Consider the following 11,939-nt stretch of genomic DNA (forward strand, 5'->3'; position numbering starts at 1 on the left):
CCGTAGATGGAATGTTCTCTGGGATTCTAAAGGCTGCTTTGTCAAGCTGTTGCCACAAAGATACCAAAGTTCTGTTTGGTAAATTGCTGAAGTCTGTGCGGAATGCTGAGAATCATATTGAAGACGACACCTTTGATCTTACGTTTCCACTTTATGGATATGATTCATCTGCCAACTCATTTAGGTAAGACAAATTAAAAACTTGAAAACGAAGTACTAAAGTTCTGTTAAATCTAAAACGCAAACACGCGCAGGCGTAAGCAAAAAAAGAAACGTGTCTAGACGATTGTTTCAGGTGTAGATGAAAGAGAAAGAGAAGGCGTTTGCATTTGCCCTTCAAACCGAACTGACGCAATCCCCAATCCCTAAACCAAACCAAGGGGAACATCACGCATGAGCAGTCTCTGTAAATGTCCTTGCGTTCATTTTAGGTTTTTAAGCAATCTCGTTACCAGCGCGTCCGACGCGCTGGGAACAATAATAATAATAATAATAGTAATAGTAATAATAATAATAATAATAATAATAATAACAATAATAATAATAATAATAATAATAATAAACTTGTATGGCGCCGATATCAATATAGCTTTTTTCATCAGCGATAGTGGGCCGTCAGTGTTGCCGAGCAGAACGGAAGCGGGTGGCTCTGGAATAATCCAAAACCGGAACAAGAAAACTCTGCTTCCGGTTAAATAACTACGCGTGCGTGAACGGTAATCTGAATATGCGTGGAAAGTCAATCTTTTAGAAATATGGTTTCTTCCTCTAAAGTAAAGCACATTCCACGACGCATTGGACTACGCTCTCGAGAGGTTAGGAAAAGCTAAACCCTTTGGAAAGAAAGCTTAGTATGAGGCTTTAAAGACTATAATGTACAATTCGCAGGGGTCAATAGCTTCTAGGGCATAAAACTCTGCAAACAATTTTTCCCCGTGAAAACTAACATCTGGTTAAATGGCAGGAAATGAAACTGTTTTCCAACAGCCAATCAAATATGGTCTTTTTGCATTTGACCCCTGGTCAAGGGAAGGATGACACTGGAAATGAAATTGGTGTTTAAGTGCAAAGCACATCTGTAATCTCACTTTTACAATCATCTTCGACCTCATAATAGGAAGTGCCGTGATAGTTCCCAGAGTTGCGTTAGCCAGGAAATTCATAAACCTCATGTAAAACAAATGTTCCTATCTGAGGAACGCAAATGCAAAAACGTTTTATCCAGGGAGAAGGCTCCATTTGCGTGAGACAATGTAAAATTGGCCACAAAATCGATAACATCAACGTTACTTCCGCGGGAACAGTTTTCTGTACGTTTGTTTAGTTAACTAACAACAGTGAGGAGCAATGTGGAGCAATGTTGCAGCATTGATGGGTTCCATTCCCAGACTTGGGTTGTGGTTGTGGGTCGAGTTTGTTGGTTCTCTGTTCTGCTCCGAGAGGGATTTCTCGACCGATTACACCGGTTTTTTCATCTCCTCAAAAACTAACCGATAATTTGATATGAATTGAGTTGATTAGTGATTAGTGTACAGTGTCCCCAATGCATGCCGCAGTGCTAAATACACTTGGCACTTAAATAAGTATCATCAAAATCATCATCATCATCATCATCATCATTATTATTATTATTAGTAGTAGTAGTAGTAGTAGTAGTAGTAGTAGTAGTAGTAGTAGTAGTAGTAGTAGTAGTAGTAGTAGTAGTAGTAGTAGTAGTATTGTTATTCGATTCTCTGCAGTTGTCAGGTGTTCTATTGGGTAATGTTTATTGTGTTTCAGATAATGGTACTCTTCCAAGGAAGTCAGGTACATCTAGCTTGCCAAACCAGGTCTTTGCACCTTTTGATATGCTTCCAAGAGCACCAATCATGATAGGTAATAATACCTATCGCGATTGGTGCTCTTGAGTTCTTGTGACTTTCGAGGCTCCCTGAATCCTTTTGATTTCAAATGCTAGTTCCTGGTTCTTTTCAACCTTCTCCTCTTCGGTTCTGGTGATGTTCTGGTTCGCTGGCACAGCTATGTCAATAAGTGTCCATTTCTGTGTGTCTTTATGCATTAGAGTTATATCTGGCCGATTATGCTTCAGCACTTTTTCTATGTAGATAGTCATGTCCCACGTAATCCTCACTTCTCCATTTTCTGCGATTGACAAGGGTGGGTGGACATACTACTTGTCAGTACACTCTATGCCATATTTCCTGCACATCTCCCAGTGTACCCGCTGGGCCACCTTGTCGTGGCGCTTCCTATACTCTCTCTGGGCACGCTTCTTGCATCCACTGACAATGTGTCGTACTGTTTCAGTGGCATCTCCACACAATCTACACGGTGGTGTCTCTGAGGTCTTATCTATGCTGTTCTTGATCGAGTTTGTTCTTAAAGCTTGTTCCTGAGCAGCAAGAATCAAACCTTCTGTCTCGTTTTTTAAGAATCCATTCCTGAGCCATCTCCAAGACTCCTGTCCAGCTTCATCTGATATTTGTTGCACAAATGCACCATGTAGGGCTTTCTCCTTTCAGTTTTTAACTTTCTTGTCTTTCCTCCTCCTCTCATAGTCCTGCAGACTCTCTTCTTCAACAATCACTTTCTCCTTCAACGCAGCTTGAACTGTTGACATCTCTCGTCGTATCTTTTGATCTTAACTCCACCTGCCTTGATCTTCTATTTCAACATGCCTGAGACATACAAAGTGCCCCTTTCCTCAAGATGATATTTTCTGTTCAACCTTTCCCTCTCTCTTTGTTTCAGTCTCATGTTTCCTCTTCGGACTTCCTCAATCTTGCTCAGGTCTTTTCTCCAAGTTTCGATATTCCTCTTAATCCTTCTCTTTTAGAATGGCTCTTTAGTTCTTCTCCCTTTCCTCCCTTTTGTCATTCCCATTCTTTCTGTAGTAACATATGCAGCTGCATACAATAAAGAATTCAGTTCAGTAATGTTTGTGCGTCTGAATCCTTTTGACGGCTTCATTGATTTTTCCAACTTCCGCTCTCAGCTTCGTTCTTTCGCAAGACTTCAGTGATGGTAATCCTATTCTCTGTTCTAGTTGTATAATTTCTAGGATACTGTCGCAGAGGGCTTAAAGTTCTGGGCTGATCTCTTCTTGTAATCTTCAGCAGTGAAAACTCTGGGTTCCTCTTCACGTTGGTGTTCTTCTTGGATATCAGATGTTGTTGCATGGTCTGGTGTATCTGTGGTAAGATGCTCTATAGTTTCAGTATCCTGATGTTCATGTCTTACTCGTATTGCTATTTCCTCTTGCTCCACACTCCTCTAGCCACTTAATCTGGCGTACTTGATCAGCCAATCTCTGGTCGGTGACTTCTGTTAGTTCGTTGTTGATGTTACGGTCTTTTCAGTCTGTACACTCGCCTCTCTGGTTCACTCCTGACGTAACATTCAAACAACCGTTTGTTATCCTCCTTTGACCATCCTAATCTCGTCTGTCGTTGTTCAGCAGTAGCAGGATGACGACCGGGCCTGCGCTGCGGATCCGCAGGACACCTGCCGGACACGACACCTTCACTAAAAGCTTCGGTCCCGTTGACGTCGTTAGAGTGAAATTCAATATTTGACATTCTCTCATCAAATGAAGTTGTTGTAACCCTAACACTGGTGGCTTTTGGGTTTCGGGCACTTGCTAAAGGTGCCACTCAAGACTCTGGTGGGAGCGTCCATATTCCCGTGGTAGGCTAAAAAAAGAAAGGAACTTTATTTAAGTGTCTAATCTTATAGCTCTGTAGAGCACTAATCGGGGACACTGTAATTTGTAATTAATAAGTTAACGCAAATGCAAATCAAATCAAATTTTGGTGTACCCGGAGTACCCGGAGTACCCGGAGAAAAACCTCTCGGTGCAGAGCAGAGAACCAAGAAACTCAACCCACATATGACGCTGAGTCTGGGAATCGAACCCTGGCCACTTCGGTGGGAGGCGAGTGCTCTCACCACTGCGCCATCCCTACACACCAAAAGATAAGGCACCAACCACCCAGAGCCCCTTTATTATTATTATTATTATTATTATTATTATTATTATTATTATTATTATTATTATTATTATTATTATTATTATTATTATTATTATTATTATTAAACAAGAAAAGCTATGTTACCCCGCTATTAATTGCGTCATAAAAGAAAAGCAATTTTTCAAATGGTTAACTTTTCTTTTCATTCCCAAGGGACCGGGCATTCATTGGCGTAGTGACTGCACCTCGAGTCATCCTTTTGGTTCACAATGAACAAGACAAAACCAGGACTCACATTCTGATCTCAACGGTAGCCAATGCCTGGCCAATGCTGGTTTTCATTTTAGTTACAGCCTCACTGTCAGGAATTATCATTTGGTTCTTGGTGAGCTTCATTACCTTGTGAAACTTGGGTGCGTTCTTATCGTTAAATTTGCGTCTGATTTTGGAATAAAAGTCCGGGAATTTCTGTTTGCTCACTTTTTCCGAGGCAACCTCTCCGGCTCCTATATTTTTGTCATTTAACCCGGGCCGCGGTCATGATACGTAGCTATTTTAAGAAAGACACCTGATTGGTTAGTTGTAATTGATCAATGACTGCGCGACCATGGGCACGACACCAAAATAACTTTCACAGCATGCCTCGAAGCTAAAGAAAGATTGAGGGTATGGGAATGTGTTCTATCCCGTCATCCTCTCTTGCGTTAAATTACAAATTTCCACTACTTTTTCATTATGTGAGAACGCAACGGTGAATTTTCGTTTATCATCTGGTTTGATCAATAACTGAGTCCTTAAATTGGCCATAAAAACCTGCACCGAGTATAGTAAATGTATTGAAATTGATGATTATGGTGTTTAACTGTTGCCAGGATCACACCAGTAACCCAGGAGAATTTCCACCACCGTTTCTTCGAGGATCATGGGAAGGCTTCTGGTGGGCTTTGGTCACCATGACAACAGTGGGGTATGGAAAGGTTCTCTTAGAGTTCATATTCAGGGAGGGTCTTAATTGGTGCGTTAAAAATCTGTGGACTACTTGGCTAAATGGAAATTTCAGAGCCTAAGTTCTGTTATCACTGTTACGAATATACGGGCTGTAGGACCTGTGTACAAACATGCGCCACTCTGAAGACCCTAAGGCGCAGTTCAAACGTCAACTTTTCATGTACGCAAACGGTAACGAACCTAATTCATTCAATAAAGTACATTGAAAAAAAAAGACGATCGACCTTTGAATCAATTAAGTTCGACTCATCTAATTTGGATCGACCCAAGAATTAAGTTCGAGTGGTTTACATGGAAAATCGACTGTGGACGACTTCGATTCAAACTTCTCAGGTCCAGAATAAAATGCATGCATTTGTATAATTTATTTTTCCGTCCCACATATCCTTTCATTCACGAAAGCATTGTACATTGTGATTAGTCATAATTTCGACGTTTGAATCAACCCTGTGAACTTTACTATTTGGGTCGACCCAAAGAGGGATTTAAGTTCGGTACATGACGTTTCACTGGGTCTAAGCGACTAACATGCTGAGTGTGATGGAATGACGAACCAATTGAATTGACTGGATGACCATTTCACTCTGCTCATCAGCGTTTAATTGTATTCGCTGTTATGTATTTTTGTCACTCACAGGTATGGTGACCGATCGCCAAAGTCAGTTCTGGGCAGAGTCTTTTGCATCTTATGGATTATCACTGGTGTTATAATCGTCTCAATATTTACAGCCCTTGTCACCGCCTCTTTGTCTGCCAGTACAGTGCAGGTCTTCAAAATCCACGGCTCAAAGGTAAATCTGCAAGTCCGTTGTTGTGCTAAATCGCTATGAAAACGCCATTTTAGACGAACTCAGACGGTTCGGCAAATCGCGGTCACGGAGGCGTCACTTGTAAGTTTCTAAATACACTGTATAACGGTCGCATTCTGCTCACCAATGAGGACCATTTTGCAGTCTACTGTTTAACGTCCTTGAGATCTCGGAGGTTTTTTTATGTTAGATGCGGTATTGCCCCGTGATTTAATTTCCTCGGTACTTCTTTCATCGTAGATTGGGGCTGTTAACGGAAGCGAAGAGTTCAAGCTTGGAGTCACTATAAACGCAGACATGAAAGGTAACCCCTGGGGTGATTTTTAACTGACTACAGCCAGACAAATGTGAGAATATGAGTTTCAGTCATCACAGAGATAAAGTATAATAATAATAATAATAATAATAATAATAATAATAATAATAATAATAATAATAGCTTTAAAAACGTCTCAAGGTTATTTAGCCTAGCACGAGTGCTCTACTAACTGGGGAGACTACAAATCAAATGTTGAGGCCCTATTAGGGTTATCGTGATACGGGATATTTAGGTTATATAGGGATACGAATGTTTGGGGGAAATATAAACTGGATACAGGGTATTTAAAGAAGAGATTCCGGGATATTGTTTTGAAATAAAAGGCGTAAAAAGTAAATAAGATAATCACAAAATTTTCGCAATATGTACCAATATCGGTCTCTCCAGAGAACGCTTTCGAGAAAGACCCTCCCCCTCAGGGACATAATCACGTCATCAGAGGTAGCTGGTATTATAGGGATACAAACCACAGGGCTTAACGTTCACGGGTTACGGGACATTTAGGCCAAAAATTAATGGGATACGGGATACTAAGGCTCCCCCTTCCCTAATGGGGCTTCAATGTTGGTTTTTGAGGAAAAGGGAAAACCGGAGTACCTGGGGAAAAACCTCTACGAGCAAAGTAGAGAACAAACAAACTCAGCCCTTATATGGCACAGAATCCGGAAATCGATCCGGAGCACATTCCTGGAAAGCGAGTGCTCTAACCACTGCGCTATCCCCGGTCCCCGCTCTCCAATCTTTACTTTTTTACATCACCGGAACCTTCGTCGATCTGTGGCCGGATTGTATCCATTCTGGCGTATATGTGACTGTCAATCACTCCAACCTTGAGTACTTCAACTAAATTTCTGAAAGTTCCTCTGGATTTCTGCTTCAGTTTTTCCTCACGTGATGAAATTGACGCAAGCTCTCCTGGCGCACGAAATCGATGGAGCATTGGTTGATAACTACGTTTTAACCCATTCTCTGAACCTCATTCAAGAAGCACCAATCAGGATCGAAAGATACGTCGATCATCAAATCACCTACGGAGTGGTGTTGGCAAAGAATTCCTCAAAGCTTGAAAAGTGTGTTCGAAAGTTCCTGCGCAACCATCCCCAAGAGGTGTTTGAGATTATAGCCTCAAACCTTGTCCCTCTCAAGGTAAGGTTGCACCTATTGCGATTTCTTTTAAATGCATGGGCAAATCGATCACAAATATATTTTCTTCCTCGGATCATGTCTTTCAGGTAAAGATCTTTTCTTAATTATATCAAAATAGGGTTTGAACCATAATGATACTCTCTAAATGCTTGTTCAACTTGATCACCTTCAATTCCTAAGATCATGTATTCTAGAAAATGCTCTTTTGTTTATTGTGAAGAAACCACTCTCACCTTTAACATGTCATTTGGGCGGCCATGTTGTTGCCCTTAGCAAAGAAACCGCGGCCAAGTTGGTTTCTTTAAGAAATCCTCGTGAAATTGAATTCTTCTCCGAGGAAACGATTTCTTTTGTTCGATTTGAACATAGTTCATAGAGGACTGGTTTTAAAACTCTGGAAACTTCAAAATTGAGAACGGTTACATCGCGTTTCATGTGATCTTGAAATGACCATATACAATCTTTTGTTCTTGGTTCACAACTGAGTTTTCAATAAATTAATCGAAACTTTTGATTGGCTGCTTTTTAGAAAAAGGGTGGTTTGTGCATGGTCAGTGCCAAGATAGCGAACAAAAACATAAAATAAAGAAACTCGTCGAGTTTCATAACCATCTCCATATATACACCTAATCGGCTTACGCAATGGTATACCCAATTCAAACCCTTTAGGAATAAAACGTTTTGTTCCAGGTATTTCCATATCATTTAAATATGAATGCTACATTATCATGCAAATACAAGACACAAAGATTCTTAATCCCGGAAGATTTGAATTGGCTACAACATTGAGTTAACCGATTAGGTCTATTAACAATGATTTAAGCCAGTAATTCAATGTTAAACGTAATCTTAAGTTATCACTTCAGCTAATCACAAAACAGGCTGACTCCGCAGTTAGCCAATCATACATGAAGCGTGCGCTAAGGCGAAGGAAAGCGCGGGAAAGCACGAGCGAGCAAGTCATGTGACTCACGCCTTGGTTGCTTTCACTTGTGATTAGCTGAGAATGCAACGCGACGTTTTGAAGCCAATCACACTCAATCGAACACCGCTCTAATGCTGTGGACCAGATACTTCAAAATCGTGTCGTGGCATAGTCGTTTCCGCTCTGACAATCAAAAAATCCACAAACACCCCAAATACATACTGCAATATTTATTTCCATGTTATTTTCAGAACCCAACCGACGATGAAAATCAACAGTTAAAGGCAGCAGAAGAACTATTTTATCAAGAAGAGATTTTTGAAGTGGTTATGTATGTTGGTCTGGGCGTGGCCGTGGCATTCTTTTTAATTGGCATTTTGTGGGAATTTATTTGCCGACGCCCTAAATTACGTAAGTTGTTCTCAATGAAGTGATTTATTTATCGATCGATCGTGACTCTGGGGTAATCGAAAGAAATCCGAGTGTTCCTTTGCAGGAGTAGAACCTACGACCTTCCGATTAGTAGTTGGAACGCTCCATCACTAAGCTATAGGAGACCCGTAGGAGCTAGGACTCGGGGATACTCGGAAAAATCCGAGTGCTCCTTTGCAGAAGTCCAACCTACGACCTTCCGATTAGTAGTTGAAAGGCTCCATCATTGAGCTACAGGAGACCCGTAGGAGCTAGGACTCGGGGATGCTCGGAAGCTCGGAAAAATCCGAGTTCTCCTTTGCAGAAGTCGAACCTACAGCTTCGTAACCTACGAGTCTCCTATAGCTCAGGTATAGAGCATCCGAACTAGTAATCGGAAGGTCGAGGCCTACATGTGTAGCTCTGCCATTTTGTCGTTTCCATAAACAAGACAATTTCCTCCACACTGCCTGTCTACCACCCAGAGGCCGGTTCACTCGAAGGCTGGTTAACGCTAACCGTTGCTTAAGAGGTATCAAAACCTATAGATTTTCATAGTATTTTAAAAGAGCGCTGGTTAGCGCTAACCATGCTTTCATCAAATAAGTACCGGCAAATGACATACTGCTGGGGGGTATCCCTGCGATGGACTAGCATCCCATCCTACGGGGAGTAATTATTCTTACACTTGCTTCATGCTACGACATAACCGGGATAAGCTCCGGCCGTATGGGCCCTAGTTGGCTTGAGCGCGACTTTACCTTTACCTACGTAAGTTCGAATTCTGCAAAGGAGCATTCGGAGTTTTCTCCACCATAGATACTGAAATAAATCTCATTTCATTCACCAATGAATAAGTGACCCGTGAAAAGTGACCCGTGTTTTAGACCCGCCGGAAAATGCTAGTTTAAAAAGTATCCGGCTTTATTTGCAATTGCGCTGCCTTCGATTTTCATTCCTGATTTGTCTTACTTGTGAATAAGTTACAGCTTTGTACTAAATGGCGAGGTGAAGGGATCTTGCAGAATTATAATGACTTCGCTTCTCTCTTTCAGGAAACCAGCGAATGCAGTTTGCTCCGACAGGGACGTATTCAATAAACGATGACGAAGTTAAACTTCATCCTTGCGACAACAGCAGTCGCGACAAACTCGATGACATGATCGCAGAATATCAACTGTTTCACGACCGGTGGATAGAAGGATTGAAAAAATTGCGTGACAAAGAATCAGCCGCTGACGGAGCTTCAAAGCGTTGCATTGATGGAAATGGTAACGCAGACATGGTTTCTGTGTGACAATTTGAAGTTTTCGTCACCATGACACAAGTACTTCATGAAGTAGTCGTTTGATATGCACTGCGAGCACTCTGGTATACATACGTAAAATTACTATCGTCCTATACGAACCAAGACTTGTTTTCCAACTTTTTTCGTAAGATTACTGAGGTTTTAACTTCTATTGTTCTTTGTTTCTAAATTTAATACAAGTAGAAAACGCCATTTAAAGTCTTTTTTGAATCACTTTTTGTTGTCATTTACTTACTATTTATAAAATAGTCAAGTTCCAGAACCGTTAAATGACTTTTTACATTCATTTATTTAGAATACACCAGAAACCATAGGAAAAAAAAAGCTGCAAATCTCCTTGGCCCCGTCCACACACATCCGGATATTTTTGGCCTTTGTACATCTCCCTCCTCCCCTCGCAAAATTCTCTCCCCGATTGTTTGCGAGAGGAGGAGGCGGATGTACAAAGGCTAGATAGTGTCTAAACGTCTAGCACTAGAGTACTAATTGGGGACACCGTAAATTGAAATTTACAAATCAATGCAAATCAAATGTTGGCTTTTGGGGAGAGGGGAAAACCGGAGTACCCGGAGAAAAACCTCTTGGTACGCAGTAGAGAACCAACACATATGACGCTGAGTGCTCTCACCACTGCACCATCTCTACGACTTGATCTTTGCGAATTCTAAAATTTTCACGTCAACACGTATCGGGATTCAAATCGAATTTGCCTGTCCACACGTATCCTGAGATTCGTCCTAGTATCCAGGACTCCTCTGTTACTATTGTCAACAGATTATGCGCCATAAGGCGTGCGAGTTGGAGACAAAAAAAGAGAGAGCAATTCGTTCAGCGGTCATGTTGAATATTCACACGGTAAAGACTGGATATGAGTTTGTAGCGTCATCGGATTTGAAAGTATACGGAATCGACCGTCCACACCATTCCAAATTCTTTGCGTATTCAAAACTTTCCACTCAGGAGATCGGATTCAAAAAGTTGCGGATTTGCATGTCGGATTCGATGGATACCTTGTGGACGGAAAGCGAATCCGCAAAGAAAAAAATGCGGATTAAAAAATATTCGGATACGTGTGGACGGGACCCTAGTAAACGAGCTCAGCCGGAGGAAAAATGTTGTTAAGGCTAACAAAATATTTCAAGAAGGGGCCGTAATTAAGTGAGGCCATTTGTGCACGAAGGACGACAACGACGAAGGATGAACTTCAAGTTAAGACTCATTACAAGCTTTTTGTAGAACACCTGAGTAATAAAAGCCAGTAGAAATCAGTTGTACATAAAGAAAACGGTTTGACTGATAAAATACGGACACCAACGAATGTGTTCCTTAAAGTTTCTCGCTTATTTTATCAGTCTCACAGGAGGGTCTCTGCCATGTTTTTTCGACGGAGGATGATGTTGGAGATTTGGCGTGCGACAGGCTCCGACGGTTTTTCAATCGGTTTTCGGGAATCGGACACATGAAATAGTGGAAATTGGTGAAGTAAAGAAAAAGGGAAGCCACCTGGACCCGTATTGGAAACGTGACCCTCTACTTTCTTGGAGAGATTGTAGGGAGAGAACCTCAACAACATAATTCTGACACTCTTCTCAAAAACACTCATTGTGCGTTTTATCGAGGTATAATTAATAACTATTATATAGATACTGATGAAATACCAGGATTTCTCCTTTTGCTAAAAAATCATATCTTTACCGCGCGCAGTGAACATATCATTTTCATCTCTTACATGTGAAAATATAGGTGTCGTCATGGTACCAAACGCGATTAGCCAATAATACACGAGCTTTCTCTTCATTGTAAGACACTTTTGTGCTTTAATATAATTCTTCTCTACTACATGAAAATTTTTATTGCAAAATTTTACATTGTCATGATTTGCTTGTCATAACTTTCATTATATCTTGTTTCATGTTACACAACATGCGTGTTTTAGCGAATGGTGACCACTTTTTAACCCGGATTTCGAAAATGAGTAAAGTAGTTTTAAATCTAGACATTTCACCAATATCTACAAATAATAAACAGAACATTACATGGC

The 11,939-nt window shown here is 41.0% G+C and overlaps 1 protein-coding gene across 3 annotated transcripts in view; it reads left to right on the top strand.

Moving 5' to 3' along the window:
- Window positions 1-10,112, top strand: part of LOC138052988 (uncharacterized) — a 23,407-nt gene extending 13,295 nt beyond the window's left edge. For all 3 annotated transcript variants that reach the window (XM_068899633.1, XM_068899634.1, XM_068899632.1), the window contains exons 2-9: window positions 1-184; window positions 4,185-4,356; window positions 4,844-4,938; window positions 5,617-5,770; window positions 6,029-6,092; window positions 6,988-7,253; window positions 8,430-8,589; window positions 9,645-10,112. The exon at window positions 1-184 is cut by the window's left edge and continues 336 nt beyond it. In XM_068899633.1, coding sequence (XP_068755734.1) covers window positions 1-184; window positions 4,185-4,356; window positions 4,844-4,938; window positions 5,617-5,770; window positions 6,029-6,092; window positions 6,988-7,253; window positions 8,430-8,589; window positions 9,645-9,886 — 1,337 coding nt within the window. In that variant the 3' untranslated portion in view covers window positions 9,887-10,112. The remainder of the gene's footprint in view (window positions 185-4,184; window positions 4,357-4,843; window positions 4,939-5,616; window positions 5,771-6,028; window positions 6,093-6,987; window positions 7,254-8,429; window positions 8,590-9,644) is intronic.
- Window positions 10,113-11,939: the final 1,827 nt, after the last annotated feature.

This window comes from Montipora capricornis, chromosome 6 (assembly GCF_036669925.1).
Source record: "Montipora capricornis isolate CH-2021 chromosome 6, ASM3666992v2, whole genome shotgun sequence".
Taxonomy (NCBI): domain Eukaryota; kingdom Metazoa; phylum Cnidaria; class Anthozoa; order Scleractinia; family Acroporidae; genus Montipora; species Montipora capricornis.